The sequence below is a fragment of the Hippopotamus amphibius genome, chromosome 1 (genome assembly GCF_030028045.1).
Source record: "Hippopotamus amphibius kiboko isolate mHipAmp2 chromosome 1, mHipAmp2.hap2, whole genome shotgun sequence".
NCBI lineage: Eukaryota > Metazoa > Chordata > Mammalia > Artiodactyla > Hippopotamidae > Hippopotamus > Hippopotamus amphibius.
The window spans coordinates 88,660,400-88,678,762 of record NC_080186.1 but is presented as its reverse complement, the minus strand read 5'-3'; the positions used below and the strand labels follow the sequence as shown (position 1 = coordinate 88,678,762).

The following is an 18,363-nucleotide window of genomic DNA, read 5'->3' as shown; positions in this document are numbered from 1 at the left end:
TTCTTCCCCATTAATAAAAAGATGGGCTTATACTTGTCTAGTCAAGCATCATCAATCTCTAATGTCAAGCCAAACAGAACAGTTCTTTTTCTCCAGCTGGTGAGCCAAGATTTGTCACAGATTTAAGGAAGATAAGGACAATTAAATCACTATGAACCCACCACCAAGGATATTTTTCAAAACAATGGAATTACATGTGCATGTGTCTGTCAAAAAGAAAGTAATTTGTATCAATTTGAGTGCCAGAGATTATGTATCTTTATTATACTTGGTTGCAAATTGTACCCATTCACTGACAAAGTCCAGTAACCTGATGCTACTTGAAGTGAGATTTGCAGACTGTTGCCAGCCCACAAACCTACTAGTTCATGATGAGATAACTAGAGAAATTGAAAGTAAGCATTTAGAAACTCTTATAGCAATTTTACAAAATAATTTTTATCTCTGCTGAAACTAATAATAAAAATTTGGAGGTTGTATTTTGTATTATTTTATATTTTATTTTTCGAATAGTTAATTTTTTTGCATTTTACGAAACTAATGTTCCATGACAATTTAAAACTTAAAAAAATATTGGCCTTTCACTACAGTTTGAGAAGCACTGCTATTGACTTTCGTTTTACCAAGTTTTTCATATCCTTTCATTCCTTTCCTCTCAGGCAGCTATTCTACCTTATCCAAGCTCTTATTTATACTAATTTAATATAGTAGCCTTTTACCTGGTCCAGGTGTAGACTCTTAACTCATTACCTATGCTGTGATCAAATTCATGTTTGTAAATCCACAATTTTAAAATCTTACCCAGGCTCAAAATTAGACTATTATTAGTTCCATCATTGGCCAGACACAAAGAATACTGTCCAGCCTGCTCTTCTACTGGTGTCCTGCCAGTCTTGTACGGAAACCCAACACTCAGCCAGCCAGTTTGCCCTTCCCTGATCATCATGCTTTCTCACCATCACACATTTGTTCAAACTGTTTCCCTCATCTGTAATGCCCTTTGCCCTATTTCTGACTATCAGAAGCCTACTCATTTTTCAAAGCCCAACTCAAACATCACATTCTCTGTAATATAGTTCCTAATTACCCCAACCAGAAGTTATATCTCTTCCTAACTGCTGACATATTACTCATATTAGTTTTCATGTATTACCTCACAAAGTATTTATTTATTTATTTATTTATTGGCTGTGTTGGGTCTTCGTTGCTGCATGTGGGCTTTCTCTACTTGCGGCGAGCAGGGACTACTCTTCATTGTGGTGCGTGGGCTCCTCATTGCCGTGGCTTCTCTTGTTGTGGAGCACAGGCTCTAGGCGCGTGGGCTTCAGTAGTTGTGGCACACAGGCTCAGTAGTTGTGGTTCACGGGCTCTAAAGCACAGGCTGAATAGTTGTGGCATACGGGCTTATTTGCTCCGTGGCGTATGGGATCTTCCTGGGACAGGGATTGAACCCGTGTCTCCTGCATTGGCAGGCAGATTCCCAACCACTGCACCCCCTAGGAAGCCCACAAAGTATTTTTTAAATGTATATTTACTCTTCAGATTTGAAGGCTGTCCTTCACACTTTTATCTCCCTAGTTTCCTTCACAATACTTGGCTTATAGTAGACATCAGTTACATATTAATTGAAAGAATTGTTAATATTTTGCCTGAGGTCATGACAAAGGAAGACCAGGCATATCCGGGCTGACATCCATTCAGCAAATATCTTTTGAACACATATCTCATGACAGGCATTCCTACATGCTGGATACATAGATGATAAGACCTGGGGTTTGCAGTTTAGTAAGGGAGGCTGACAGCAGTTGAAGAAAAAATAATAAATTTAAAAAATCAATAAATCTGTAAAGGAAAAAAACTAGGGACTAATAGGAACAGACTTATTTATGCAGGGTCTTGTGGAAAATCCTTCTTGTGGAAGTGATATTCAAGAAGATATCTAAACAGGAAAAGGGAAAGGAGAAGGGAAGAATGTTCTAAGCAGAGGGAACAGCAAGAGTGTATTCAAGGAACTGAAGGGCCAGAGTGGTTGGAGCACAGTGAATGAAGGAAAAAGGGACCTGAGAAGGAGTTAAAGAGGTAGGTGGGATCCAGACATGTAAGGCCTTGGGGTATTCTGTAGGGATTTTGTTTGAAGTACAGTGGTAAACTTTTAGAGGATTATAAGCAGCAAATAATCACAGTCTCTTTGACATTCTTAAACAATCACTGTAAATCCTTGGGTGAGTGAATTTTAGGGAGGCAAGGGTGGCTCTGGTGGAAAAGAGAAAAAGACAGACTGGAAAACATTTAGAAGGAAAAAATGGTCAGATGTATATAGTAGATGAGGAAAAGGAAAGAAGTAAGTCTTCAAGGATTCTGGCTTTAGTAACTGAGTAGTTGATGATGCCTTTTCTTTCTTTCTTTCTTTCTTTCTTTCTTTCTTTCTTTCTTTCTTTCTTTCTTTCTTCCTTCCTTCCTTCCTTCCTTCCTTCCTTCCTTCCTTCCTTCCTTCCTTTTAAATAAATACATTTATTTATTCATTGGCTGTGTTGGGTCTTTGTTGCTATGCATGGGCTTCTCATTGTGGTGGCTTCTCTTGCCGCAGAGCACAGGCTCTAGGTATGCGGGCTCAATGGTCGTGGCTCGCGGCCTTAGTTGCTCCATGGCATGTGGGATCTTCCTGGATCAGGGATTGAACCCATGTCCTCTGCATTGTCAGGCGGATTCCTAACCACTGAGCAACCAAAGAAGTCCAATGATGCCATTTCTTGAAATGATGAAAACCAGCAGGGCAAAGGGCTGGCGGAATCAAGAATTGGTTCTGGAAATGTTTTAAGCTTTGGATGTCATATAGACAATTTGATATCTGCTACTGGAGTTCAAGGGAGGATTTATCTTGGTTATATGACTTTTGAAGTCATCAATATCTAGATGGTATTTAAAACTTGGGGAACTGATGGAATCACTTTAGAAAAGAACAGGAGCAAGAACAGAAGACCTAGGATAGATCAATCCGTAGGAAACTGGCATTTCATGGTCTCTCAAGAGCAGAGGAGGAAGAAAACTGAGAGTTGTGCTGTCACAGAAGTCAAGAAAAGAGAATGTTTTAGGAAAGAAAGAGCGGTCAGCTTTGATATTACGACTGAAAGGTTGAGTAGAAGATGAGGATAGAAAAGTGTGTGTAAATTTAAAGGCTTTATGGAGGCGCCTGAGCAAGGTCTGGTTTAATAATTGAAGATTGTGGGTAGGTTGGGGGTGGACTGGGGTGAAACTACAGTTTGAAGGGAAACTTCAATGTAAACGAAAAAACTGAGGCCCAGAGAAAGTGCTGCAGTGCTACTCAGAATTCTTCAGTGACTTCATGGCCTTAAATCTTTTAACAGTTTATCTCACTTTTCCTTTGGCTACTCTTCTTTTTGACTACAGTAGAGCTATATTGTATAACTTCACCATTTTGTAAATGTTTTGCAGTGTTCTTTCTCCATGTCTTTGCTCGTGCTTTTTCCTTTAAACAGACTGTTCTTCCCAGTTTCTATTTAGTGAAATAGTAGATTCATTAAGACCCAGCTTAGATGTCACCTATTCTGTGAATCTTCCCTTATTTTATTCAGGAGTAAGTGCTTTGCTTTTTTTTTTTTTTTAACTTCTAGCCAATAATTTTCCCTACATCAGTGACTAATCATATATGACCTTGTATTCAAATTTATGTAATATTTACTGTACTGTAGTTATTTTCCATTTACCCACTGGATTACTGTTGGGATATAGTAGTTGGAGACAGGGCGGTAAGGAATGTGTAAATTTTAATTGGGCCTTGAAGAATTAGAATTTGAATTAATTAAGTGGGTAAACCAGGAAGGGAATACAGAATGCAACAAATTCTTCCTTATGTATGACCAAAAAAATGTACTTTAATTTTAAGCCTCTTTCCACTAATTTGAATAAAAATTTCAAAAAGGGAAAACTATTTAATCCTGAATTCTTTTTTCTAATTTTTAAAAAATTTCTATTTTAAAATTCTAATATTTTAAAAATATTGAAACATTTATAAAATGTATCATTTTAACCATTTTTGAGTGTGCAGTTCAGTGGCATTGAGAACCTTCACATTGCTGTGCATCCATTAGCACCATCCATCTCCAGCAATCTTAAATTCATGAAGAAGGTGATTCAAAGTCAGTTAAGTCAGTTGGTGTAGTTCTCATCTTTGCCCTTTTAGCTAGGTTATTAAAGGAATGTGAAAGTTAATCACATAAAGAATGTAAATGACTAAAAATATACTACATGAGTAGATCTGACTCAGTCATGTGAGAGATGACAGTATTAAGCTTTCTATCCCCATAAAGAGAGTTGAACAGGGTCATCATTAAACAAATTCTTTCTAAAGATGGTTCTGTTTTTATTTCATTTTTTAAAAATTAATTTATTTATTGGCTGCACTGGGTCTTTGTTGCTGCGCAAAGGCTTTCTCTAGTTGCAGTGAGGGGAGGCTATTCTTTGCTGTGGTGCACGGACTTCTCATTGAGGTGGCTTCTCTTGCTGCAGAGCACAGGCTTTAGGCTCACAGGCTGCAGTAGTTGTGGCACGTGGACTCAGTAGTTGTGGCTCCTCGGCATGTGGAATCTTCCGGGCCCAAGGACTGAACCCGAGTCCCCTGCATTGGCAGGCAAATTCCAAACCACTGTGACACCAGGGAAGCCCTCATTTTGTATTTTAATATGCTCTGTAATATGCTTATGGCATACAACACACACACACACACAAATATACCTTTATTCACCTGTCTCTTATGTTTCTTAATGTGGGTCGATTGCTTCCATTCTGCAAATTAATGTTATTATAAAATAAAATTTTAAGTCAACATCCTAAGCCTTATACATTCAAATTGATCACCTTTATGTACTTCATTTTATTGCTTCCGTTGATCACAACATTCTTGAATCTCCTCTTTTGAAATTGCCTTCAGAGCAATTCCAAGTATGTTATTAAGAAACATTTTGTACTATTTCTGGGCTTGTGGCTCTATCTAGAACCATATTTGTGTATATATAAGTATATGTGATTTTGGACAGAGCCACATGCCTAAAAATACTAATAAATTTGTCTGTACACATGGCAGCACACATTCGCGCACGTGTACACTTTCCCGGTCACTATAATGAAATATTTTCATGAACCACAGACTGGGAGGAATGCCTGGTATGAGGGTGTTAAGCCTGTGGTTTATACTAGGTTTTTCTTTTCTTTTCTTTATGAAGCAGTATGATCTAGGTAATTGTGGTGATAAAATACCAATTTTATCACAATTTTTCACAGCAGAAATTTCAGAGGCTCATTTAATCACATTTATAGCAGTTTCACAAAATCAAATCACATTGCCAGGTCATTAAATCCTCATAGTATGCCAGCCACATCTGGTCATTTTAAATGAACTTGTGATAAAAAAAAGAGGATAATTTTAAACCAGTTTTTCTTTTTGCTCGTCTATTTAAATAACTCACCAAGTAACCAGTTTTTTCTTTTCTTAGTGTTAAATAGTGAAATTCTGTTGAAAGTGATATCAAAAACTTACGACTGGCATTTGTATTGTTTTTTAAAAGCTTACTTTAAATCAAATTAATGATTATTTTTATAGTAGTTTTTATTTTATGTGTGTGATTAAAAACAGACTTCCCTGGTGGGCATTTGTTAATCTGTTTCTGACTGCCTCATGGGGTGAAAGCCCTTGATCTTCCTACTTGGTATGCATTGACCAGTTGACAGGTTCTGCTTGTTTGTATGTAGTTTCTCAAATATGCTAATGTTGCTTTCCCCAGCAGGGCCTGGAGTTTTCATCAAGAGGGAAAAAGGTCTTCAATAATGCAGTTCTAAATTGATATGGGGTTAAGTTTCACAGTATCCATATTTATATTTACATGTATTCTCTCTTTGCCCCAGTCTATGTAATTATAATCATTAGATCTAGCTCCAAAAAAGGGAAGGCAGCAGACAGAATAGGCGCACAGGTACACATACTAATTACACAGTAGCCAGACTGAAAACAGTTATAAATAAAATGACTGCTAGACAGATAAAATCCAACTAGGATTATATCAGTCAGAACTCTGATTCAACAGGCTGTGAAAATATTCTGTAAAGTGTGCCTTATACAGAAACAAAGCTTTCAAAATAGAGCAGAAATCAAGGAGTAAGTCTGGTTGTGCCATAATTTGGAACTTTATAGCAGACATTTTAAGAGTTAAAGGGACCCTAACACCAAAATGTTTGAGAATTGCTGCTTAAGAGTTCAATTGCTGAGTAATATTCCACAGATGTCTTTTGCAGGTATTAACAGGACGAAAGGAGCAAGTTAAAAGTTCCCTTTTTTCTGTAGCTGCCAAGGCTGCTTTAAGAGTGTTAAAGGTGCAGTTCAGTATTATACAGGGCCTGTGTAAATGCACTTTTCTTACCCAAAAGCCCAGATGAAAGCATGCAGGTGCCTCGAAACATTTGCGGGAAAGCAGTATCCTTGACCCTTTGATTGACTGGAACTCATGAAATGTAGCTTTACTGTCTTAAAAAGCCAGCCTTGGGACTTTAGGTGGTGCAGTGGTTAAGAATCTGCCTGCCAATGCAGGGGACACAGGTTCGAGTCCTGCCTCAGGAGGATACCACATGCCATGGAGCAGCTAAGCCCGTGAGCCACAACTATTGAGCCTGTGCTGTAGAGCCCGTGAGCCACAACTATTGAGCCCATGTGCTGCAACTACTGAAGCCTGTGAGCCTAGAGCCCGTGCTGCACAACAAGAGAAGCCACGACAGTTGAGGAGCCCATGCACCACAATGAAGAATAGCCCCCGCTCGCCACAACTGGAGAAAGCCCACGTGCAGCAAAGAAGACCCAACTCAGCCAATCAATCAATCAATCAGTCAATAAATTTATTAAAAAAAAGAAGTCAACCTTGGTTAGTTTAATCCAACTTGATCTTTTCTCACTACAGGGCTACAACACACAGCGATCTTATTCTGAGAGCAACAAAACTGGGAATCCCTTACCGAGTTATTCACAATGCTTCCATAATGAATGCTGTAGGCTGCTGTGGTTTACAGGTAATACTAGAAAAGAACAGGTTTTTTTTTTTTAATGATATTTAGCAAAAATGTTTTAGTTTTCTGCAAATTTCCATAGATTTTATCTCATGAATTATAAATAACACATTATTTTATATGACTGTGTATAAAGTTTTTTAATACTAGATTTTTAATAGTAATTTTCCTATAGCTTAGACTTTTTCCCCCTCATTGAAATAGATTATTGAAATTTAGCTAGAGAAAGATTTTAATTTTATATCCAACTTGTACATAGAAAAGGAATAAAACCCAATTAAATTGGTTAAGTGTTCCTAAAACCTTTTTACATTATTCCAAATGACTTACTCTGCATTGCTGAGGCCCATGTTTTCCCCCCCAATATTGTTTTCTGTGCTATCAAGAGTGCTGTGATGTAGCATTTCTGAAAATAATCCATTGAAGAGCTAAAAGCCAGTGATATTAGGCTTTTAAGCCAGCTTTGCAATTACTGATATGTAAAGTTAGTTGTTTTTAACCCCAAAATCTTGAGAGCAACAGGAGTTAAAGGAGTACTCCATAACTGTGTTTAATATTTTCTCCTAGGCTGCTGGCCTGCATCTTCCAGGTTTGATATTTGTGTTCTGCTGTTCACACATAGGGAATCCATGACCGTTGTGACCGCTTATGGCCAACAGTAGTTTTAAGACTTTATTGATTGTTAAGACACATTCCTATTTCAGATATATTATAATAGTAAAAAAATTTGCATCTTAGAATCAGTGAAATAGGTATTTCCCAATATATCTTCCTGGAATGCATAATTTAAAATTGCTGTTTACAAAGTAAGGAACAGCATGAACTGAGCACTGTTGGCCTGTATTGGTTGGTTTCCTCTTTGTGAATACAAAAGAGGCATTTCATTTTAACGAAATTTAAATATTTTGATGGTATATGTGGAGAGTCTATTAGAAAAGTAGTCAAGTCAAATATTCTCAAAATCAAAAAAAAAGAAAAAATAGTGCTTTTTGGGGGAACCATTTATGTATTTCCAATCTCTTGGGAAATATAAAGGTAGTTTGATCCTTTCTGTACACATATTTTAAAGGAACTATAATTCCATAAAATTTAATTAATACTTCTATGATTTAGTGAAGCCCGTGGTTAAAAGCTGCTGTCAGTTATGAAGTACTGGCGTGATTATTCTGATAAATGCAGTTTTTAATTTTCTACACAGTAGTTAGGTGTCCCAGATTAAATGTGTGATATCACACAGAGTAAGAGCTGCTGATTATTAGGCACAAAGACACAACTCACAGCCAGTGGATCACCTAGACTCTGAATTCAGTTGCTAGTTGTATATATGGGAAATCTCAAAACACACAGCTTTTTCTTTTCTCTTATTCTGAGGGTCAATAAAATGCTATTTAATTCATCCATTAAAAAAAAATAGCTGTTTACAGCAAGAAGCTACATTAGCCTTGGTACCCAATGCTGTATCTGTGGCTTTAGAGGGACCTATATTTTCTATATTACCTAGGAAGAGTAACTCACTTTAATTGACTAATCCTGGCCACTCATCCAAGAAATACTGCCTTTGGTTCTGAAGAACCAGAGAAAAAGTATAAATGATTCACTTTTCAGTATTCATTATTTGCTCTGGTTATAACTACATCTAAACTAGCAAAGAACTTTGCTGTCTGTTTTGTCTTCTAATAAAATGAATACTTAAAAAAACCTTGCCAATTCAAGTCTTTTTTTACACTTAAAATGTTTTTTGAACATTTCTTTGTTGGAATAAATTGAATTCTTGCCTCTCAGATTCTTAGGTGATTCTCAGTCCAGTATTCTTTCCTGTAGACAATGCTACCTTTTAATCATTTAAGAACGATTGCCAGGAGAAAAGAAAAAAGAGAGGAATAAATTATCATGTGATAGACAAAAATGTATAAATCTTAAGCTAATGGACTATATATAAGGGACTGTATATATTTTTTCATATTGGTTTTATTTTTATTTCTAGTAAAGAAGGTTAGTTAGACCCTTTCCATTGTATTTTGCTCTAAATTATCTTGTGATAATTATTATTTACAGTTTTTTGCTTTTTAAGCATAAAATTGTTAAAAGATCTTTGTCTTTATTACGTGAATCTGTTATCCAGACTGGCTAAAGCTAGATTAGGGTGACCCTGTGCCTCTCTGATCCTCTACACTGATAAAGAAGTACAGTGTTATTGTTCTCATGTTAAAATGGATGACGGTATTTGAGAGGGAATTTACCATGAGAATTGACAGTCTCCATACATATAAGCCCCCAAGATCATATCCAGATTTACATATTATTATTATTTTAAATTTAGCTTTCTCTTGGTTTTATATTGGATTTCTCTAAACAGCCAGAAAGTATTGTTTCCCCATCTTGGTTCTGTTCTCTAATCTGGGTATGATATGACTTACTACTAGTGTGAAAAACAGGAAGTACCTTTATACTTTCTGTCTTTTGTATTTATGAAATCTCTATGAAAGTGTAATTCTTGTACCACGCAAGGTATTCATATCCCAGGAGAAGGAGGTAATTGTTGATTCCTTTGTTTAGTTTTCTAAGATAAAAGACATTAAAAAATAATCTTATGCATGGCACACTTAAATTTTTTAAAAAATGTATATGGATATCCTGCATAATGCAAACATTTTGGCAAAGTCCCCTTCCTTATAGTAGCTAGTCTTTTTCTCTGTGCTATTTGGGCTAGCATTTATGGAAAAGACAATAACCTATACCAGTGGTTCTCAGACTTTAGTGTTCATTAGAATCACCTAAAGGGATTATTAAAGAGTTTGCTGGGCCTTCCTTTCAGATTTTCTGGTATAGTATATATCTGGGGTAGGGCTCTGAGAATTTGCATTTCTAACAAATTCTCAGGTGATGCTGAAGCTGCTGGTACAGGCACCACACTTTGAGAACCACCAACCCAAACAGATAAAAAATTTCTTAGAAAGTTGAAAACTGTACTGTCATTCTTTTGGTATGGCAGAATTGGAAAAGCAGACTTTAGTTCCCAGAAATATGCTTGCTAAATGTCAAATATTAACAGGTTGCCTCGCCATGCTCTCTTGCTCAATTTTCTAAAAGGGAAGTGGGCATCACTTTCGAAAGGCATTCTGTCATCTCTGTGAAAGAGCTTTCCTATGACTTAAAAAACAGCCATCAAGTTATTAAACAGAAGTGCTACTCTGGGTAAGGTGACAGTCCTCAACAGTATATGCTTTCCAACATATTTACCTTAGGTTAAAGAGGAGTAGTATGAAATTCCTAACCCGAAAATTGGTACAATTTTTTAAACTATCATTTAGCAGCTCCTTTTGAACTATCTATTTTGTTTTCATTGTTTTCTAAAGCAGCATAGAGAGTTCCGAATCGACCATTGAGTATTTTTATTAACGTTGTAGTTTATTAACCAACAGAAGATTCTTGATTATCAGTATCAATGAAGCTAAGTAGTTGCATAGAGTAACACTTCTATACACACACACACATCCGGTTGATATGCATTCTGTTATAGGCATACCATAAATACAGTTCCTTACCACAAATCCCATATACCTAATGAAATTTTTGTTGTTGTTAAATGGAAGGTATATCAGAGGTTGCCAGGTTAGACATTGTTAAGAGGAATAGTGATCTGTTTGTTCAACAAATACTGTTTGCCTTCTTATTGTTTGCCTGCTGAGTTTCTATGAATATGGTGGTAAACCTGACCAAAAAGGTGTCTGCTCGCAAAGAGCTTACATTCTAGTAGGAAAGAGAGGCAATAATAAGTGAAAAAATAAATGTCAGATAGTGGTAAGAACAAGAAATTCAAATAGACTGCTAGGTTAGAGAGTGACTAGGTCACTACTGTAGTTGGGTAGTCAGGGGAGGTCTCTCAGGGTGGTAACATTTAAGATTAGATATGAGTCAAGAAGGAACAACCATATCCCAATCAGAAGGAACAATTTGGACAAAGACCCTTAAAGTGGAAATGAGCTTGGCTTGTTAAAGGAATTAAAGGATGGGGCTTCCCTGGTGGTGCAGTGGTTAAAAATCCACCTGCCAGCGCAGGGGACACAGGTTCGATTCCTGGTCTGGGAAGATCGCACATGCCTCGGAGCAGCTAAGCCAGTGCGCCACAACTACTGAGCCTGTGCTCTAGAACCCATGAGCCACAACTGTTGAGCCCACGTGCCACAACTACTGAAGCCCATGCACCTAGAGCCTCTGCTCCGCAACGAGAAGCCCCTGCAATGAGAAGCCCATGCACCACAACAAAGAGTAGCCGCCGCTCGCCGCAACTAGAGAAAGCCTGCATGCAGCAACAAAGCCCCAACTCAGACAGTAAATAAATAAATTAATTTTTTAAAAAAAGGAATCAAGGGATGGCTTTCTGGAGAATAGCAGGCATGGGGAAGAGTGATTGAGGCTGGATAGTTGGGTATGGTTGGATCACTAGGCTGTCTAATACAGTATCAGGAGTTTGGATTTTATTCTAAGTGATATAGACTAACTGCCTTCAGAGGGATTTAAGCAGAGCAAATACTTTATCTGATAAGTGTTTTAAAAAGATATCTGTGGCTGATATGTAGACTGAATTGCTGCCAGGCAAGACTGGAAGTGAGGAAATTAATTAATAGGCTTATTGCAGTCTTTTAGAGAGGTGATGGTGGCTTAGACTGCCAGGAGAGAGTGGGGTATAATAGACGATCAAAAGAAGTAGATACATGGGAACAATGTCTATTAAGACAATTGAGATTTAGGGAGATGTAGAGAGCCATTTGTACCTTACTGATAATCCTAGGAAAGGAAATGGACTCTGTATGCTAATGGATTCTACCATCTCACTACCATAGTTATGATGGTCCTTACTCACATAAACTTGTCCATGGGGCTGGACCCTTCTAACACCATTGCCCAGGTGTTTTCTCATTTTGGTTGGTTATATTAACTTGTCATTTCTAGAGAAGTTGCCTCCTGTCCTAAGAACCCTGTGCCCATCTTCCTGTGCTTTCAGAGCCATTATGAATCTTAGAATTGATTATGTAGAAGAATAGGATTGGGTTTGTCTTACTCCTAGACTCTTGAAGGCGTGATGTTTCCTTGAAGTATCTCCTTTTGTCTTATGAAGAATTGATAGTCCCAGCATAGATATTAAGTGTATGTATGTTAGGTGAAAGAAGTGAGACACAGAAGAGTACGTATTTTATGATTCCATTTACATAAAGTGTCCAGGAAAAGCAAATCTATAGAGACAGAAAGCAGTTAGTGGTTGGCTGGGGCAGGGATGAGAACAAGGATTAACTATAAATGGACATAAGGGATCTGATAGGAGTGATAAAAAATTTTCTAAAATTGGATATGGTGATGGTTGCACAACTTAATGGATTTACTAAAAATCATTTCATGTACACTTGAAATGGGTGAATGTTATGGTATATCTCAGTAAAGTGGTTTAAAAAAGGAATTATAAGAAGTTTTCTAGATGGATGATAAGGCAAAAGACATTCCCAACAAAGAGAAATGTACAGTTAAAGAAGAGTCGTGGAAGCACTTTGGGCATCTGCAAGGTGTTACAGAAACACAAATGAATCCATACGTGCATAGCACAGAAGCCTTGGCTATCTAGAGAGTAATTAACACAAGACTTACAAGACGTATGCATGTTGGGAAGAATTAGTAAAGGAACGATATAATGGAAAAGGTTTAGCGTTTAACTGCAAATTAACAGGTTTTGGTTTTCCTCTTTGCTCAGGTGGTAACTAAGAAGTCATCTAACTGCTCTGGATCTTAAGTTTCCTAACTACAAGGGGATGAGATGGGAACAGGGAGGAATGTTGGACAAAACTAGTGGTTTTCTAAGTGCACCGTGATTTATGAAGATGCTCTAGGGTTCTGCAGGTAATGATGTAATTGACACCAAAACACAAAGAATAAATCCCTGAGGAGCCAGATCATTATTTTTAACTTAGTCTTTAACATCAGTGATGTTCTATATAAGAAATCATTTGGAAAAAAGATTTGTCACTAAAAAGTATGAAGAATACTAAACTAGATAAGTTCTAATATCCTGTAGATTTCCAACCTAAAGAACTGGCCTGTTTTCCAACTTTAGGCGAAGATTATGTAGACCAAGATGTATTAGATACTCGTTTTCATTGAGTTAATTTTAAGATTTTTCACAGTTAAAATATTAGTTATAAACATGTATACTTTAAAATCATGTTACTTGAAATTCCTAAGTAACAGATATTTCTAACACTTAATATTATTTGTATTTTGAGGATTTTCCTAGTCAAAGAAAAATCTGTTTATTTGTCGAGAGCTAGGCAAGGTGGTTTATTTAGACATTCCTGATAATGAAAACTCAGGATTTTTTTTCTTAGTACACAAAAGACAAGAGGAACAAGTCCTTCTCTTGAAATCTTCAAGTTAAGCATTTAGCAGCTTAATCATGCAGAATCAGAACTGCTTTTAATTATTATTGTTTCTGCTTTTGAAGAGCTGCTTAAAAAGTAACTTTTTTTCTTGACAATACATGAAGTATATACTCACAGAAAATTAGGAAAATACAGTGAGTATAAAGGAGAAGGTAAAAGCATGCATAGTCTCACCACCTGAAGGTAACCATAGTTACCATTTTGGTATGTTTTCTTTGAGTCTTTTTACTTAGCACTTACTATGTATCTCTTGAATCTGACAGGCTAAATAAAAGAATTACAGATCCTAAAATACTTTTTTTGCGTGGTATTTTCACTTATTGTTAGCCATTTGTGTGATAGAGTATATTAATTCTTTTGTAAAAGTTTGGTGACTGAAATGAGTTTGAGACATGCTTAAAGGAGAGATAAGACAGTTTGAAACCAGATAGCAATGGTCTCTGCATAAAAACTGCATTATCGGTTGTGGCTGACTTCAGGGAAAAGGTTGTATAATTTTTCATCATTGTGAAATGCTTCCACTTTCTCTGACTGTTGCATGAGTGACCTTGATTATTGCCATATGTTCCTTTGTTTATATAATACATTTCTACTTTGAGAAAAAAATGTAATTACTTTCAAAAAATAAAAACTCATTTCCTTCCTTTTTTTAAATAACACAACACTTGTTATGATAGTCAGCATTTTTGACCTTGTAGTAGTTCTTACTGTTAGTTTTCAGAAGCATTAAATTGGTTTCATCATTGTCCAGGCACTACTATAGAAATGATAAAACCTGACGAGTACAAAGAACACTAAACTAGGCAATAAGGTTATCAGAGCTCTACATTACTTAATATAACCTTTGAAAAATTCATCTAATAAGTTGTCTATTCTTTTAGTCACTTCGGAATTATTTTTGACCACCTGTTAAATCATGAGCATATTAAATTTTTTTCCTTTTAATTTCCCTTTTTTATTTACTGTTTTAATAGCCACCTTACCATCATTCTCTTCCACTCTATGATTTTCTGCTTAAATTGTAGATCTGATTGTGCCATTCTTCTACTCAAACAATGCTGGTAAATCTCCGTCCTGTAAAAGTGTTGGATTACTTGCATATGTTTGTGTGCTTACCATATTATAAACTCCTTAATTTACTTACCTTCACATCTTCCATGGTACTTTGCGGCAGTGCCACGCACATAATCAGTGTGCAGCAAATATTTGCTGGTTGAATTGCTTATTTATTTATCCTCCCTCCCCCCTGACCCCCAAGTTGGATCTTGTCTTTGGAATTGTATGCTCTAAACTGTAATTCTTTCACTTAATTTATATGCAGGTTTTCTCATTTATGTGTGAAAATATAATCTTGCAACTCCTCTGTCATTCAGCATTATCTGTGTACTTAATGTGTATAATCTTTCTCACTTAGCAAAAATCAGTGTTATATCAATGTTAAGCAAAATGCATGTGAAGATTAAAAACAACAAGTATTCTCTGTAAAACAGAAAACTAGTAACTCTGATTATATGGTTTTGTGGTACATTTTTTGACAACTCTACTGGCTCAGCTTTCTTTTACCTCACAGATTTAAGTGATCTGATTAGGATATACATATATAAAAGATATATATGGGGCTTGATAGAGTTCTTAGCAAGTTAAATTTTCTAATTTTTCCATATCCAGAAAAGATACTTTTTAATGTAAAAATCACAGAATATTTTCATTTGAATATAAAATACCAAAGCATTAAAATCTAATTATAGAAATGGAGTTTATAAAGCATCTATGCTTCTGAAAAAAAGGAAATATTGGCAGTGAGATGAGTTAAGACTATAAGGTCATTCAGGCAAGTGGTATTGAGAACTCAAACTAAGGTACAGGGAAAAGAAATTAACAGTTTTTAGATAAACTACAGAGCTAGAATTGACAGGAATTGGTACCCGGTAAGATGTCAGGAATTAGAGGTACTTGTTAGAGGCAAGTCATGCAATACTTATTTCTAGATAGTTGCTTAATGCCATTCTAAGTATTGCCCAAGATTTCCCACCTCTGTTACTTTGTTCACATCATCTTATTCTTCTGCATGTTCACCTCTCCTAGGCTGAATCTTACCTGTCCTATAAGGTCTAGCTTATATCCTGTCTATTCAGGAGTTACCTTGAGGTGCTCTCTAGCTGGGGAAATATTGAATTCTTATAATACAATCTACATCTATTTTATTATTATTATTTATTACCTCATATTTGTCTTTCTTGTGCACCTTTTCACTCTTAACTAGTGCCTTACATATAATTAAATAGATCATTTTGAATTGAGTTTTTGTTTGTCTTCAATAGATAAAAAGCATGATCCAGTACCAAGTTAAACTGCTTTTCCTATAACTTACTCTAGGTTAAAACAAAACAAAAAGCGTGTATTTACCTACTGTTTTTGAAAACAGTTCTTTTTGTAATCTTTAAATGTAGATCTGCATCAGTAATGGTTTGGGGGAAAATGATCACAAGCACAAAAACTTACATTTTTAGGATGGTAGGTGCTTAGGCTTCTGTAACCTCAGATCTCGTCACTGTATGATTTTGTTCCAGTTTCTTTTTGTAGTTTACTGGTAAGTCCTTGAATTGTGAAACACAAAGGAACTGGTCCTTCTGTTCTTTGAGGTACTGACATCTAAATGGTGAAACTGTTTGCATAAAGTTCCAGAATTCTTTGAAGAAGTTTGTACCACAGCCATGGAAATGGTTACAGTCTATAAATCAGGGTCTTAGAAAGCAGTGCTTATGTGAGGTTTTCTTTAATCCCTCAAATTAGACAATTGAAAGACACTTTTACACAAAGTGTTTCAGCTAGTGTTTATATGTGACTAGCATCTCAATTCTCTTTTAAATGATCTATCCCCTTCCTTTTGAATAAAGAATTTACCTCCATGACTATATTTTCGTGGCTTTTAAAATATTGAAAACATATTTAAAGTATTTATATATGGTTGCAAATATAATTTTCTTTAACTTTAATGGTTTTCCCTTAAAGTTTTTTTAATAAAGTAATGTTAATATTTTAAAATCTGATCAGATATGCCAAAATTCCTTTTAAGAATGTAAATGATTGAACTTGTCAGAATTAAATCATAAGCATAGTTTCAAATATTTGGATATATTTTTGAGATCTCCCCAGTAAGAAAAGCAGTTGGATTATAGCACAACACAGCATTTTAGAACATCTTCATATCATCATTATAAACATTATCATTGTTATATTATCAAGTCCCTAATATTTGTTGAGTCTTTACTATGGCACTAGGCATTACATACAGTATGTCATTTAATCCTTAACAAAACACATTATTAGGCTTATAATTATTATATCCATTTTGCAGGGGAGTTCCTCCTGAAGGTCACCCAACTAGTCACCATGATCATCTAACTAGTAGGAACCAGAGCCATGACTCCAGAGCTTTTGCCCACTATGTAAGGTGTAAGTGAAGACTGCATACCTCATGGGGACCAGAGCTCTGCTTTGCTTCTCACTTTATACCTGTGCATAGCATGATGCCTGGCACATAGTGGATGATTTATAATACATATTTGTTAGATAAATTTGTCTCTCATAGAACAACAATAACAGAAGCCCCCAACAGAGCGAGGCTTATTCCTTGTAGCTTGGTTGAATGCATTCCAGGGAATCTCACTTTGGAACTCTAAATATATATTTTTTACAGAGAAACCATGTTAGGTGTGGCTGGAAGGTTTATGATTGATTTTTTAGAATTACATGGGTCTTTGTACACTAATCTATGAATTCAACTGCCGCTGGATAGTGTGGCTTCTGTGGGGAAATACCTTTTTTGACAGTTTTCAAATGGACTTTGGGAATAAAGCCTATTGGTAGGTAGGCTGGAGATTGTGGCCATATGAGGAACATGATGAACCTTCCCTTGGGAACTCAGTCACCATTATGAGTATTGGTGATAGTTTTTAAGCCCTCAATATATAAAAATCGAGAAAAGTTGAGTTTCTTTAGGGATGTATGGATGGAGGACCCTGAATGTCCCAGCTTCTCTCTTTCCTTCCTATATGCCTCTTGCAGCAGCTTCTGAAAACTGAGAAACCTGGGGACGATAATCCCTTCTCCAGACCAGTTTCTTCCTTTTTCATATGAAGAACTTTAGGCTTAGAAAAGTTAGGGGATTTCCTAAAGTCACACAGCTATTTCAATCACATAGCTGATTTGTGGCAGAGGACTAGATATGATTTCCAGTATCTAGTGCTTTCCAGCTCTATTAAAAATTCTTTCAGGCACTCTTTAAATTGAATAATTAAATCTTTACGTAACAAGTTTAGTGTTATGTTTTACCATATGTTAAGTCTTTGAAAATAAAATCCTTTGTGCAGTACCTAGATAAGAGCTAATATAAGCAAATTATTCACAGTTCAAATAACTTTTTACGTGTTATTTGATTCATACAACCCTACGGGTAGGAAGGGTGTATGTTATCATTGTCCCTATTTTAGAGATTGACTTATAAAGAATAATGTCACACAGCTAACAAGTTGAAGAATCAAAATTCAAAACTAGATTTTCTCAGCGTAAGATTTGGAGTTGGACTCACTTAAATGAGTTGTGCAGCCAGCCTGGAAGCAAGTTGGAACAAAGCAAACTTCTTGGTTGTGTGATGGTCAAGTGGAGTAGGTGGGCCACTTGCGGGGAAAGGAGGAGGTTTAGGAAAAGGCCCTTATCATTGAACTCTATAGTGAGGGAATAGATAGTGGGTAAAGTAAGAGAGTGGGTTTTGAGACATGGCTGCAGTCAGTATACAGTGTGTGAATTTTACTGAGACATCGTGGTGGAAAGGAGCTCTTCTTTAGACCTAGGTTTGAGTTTCTTT

General features: G+C 36.1%; 1 protein-coding gene across 3 annotated transcripts in view; it reads left to right on the top strand.

Moving 5' to 3' along the window:
* The window catches only part of DPH5 (diphthamide biosynthesis 5), a 37,548-nt gene that overhangs the window by 8,819 nt on the left and 10,366 nt on the right, over positions 1–18,363 (top strand). For all 3 annotated transcript variants that reach the window (XM_057695411.1, XM_057750582.1, XM_057696093.1), the window contains exon 4: positions 6,963–7,071. In XM_057695411.1, the coding sequence (XP_057551394.1) occupies positions 6,963–7,071 (109 nt within the window). The remainder of the gene's footprint in view (positions 1–6,962; positions 7,072–18,363) is intronic.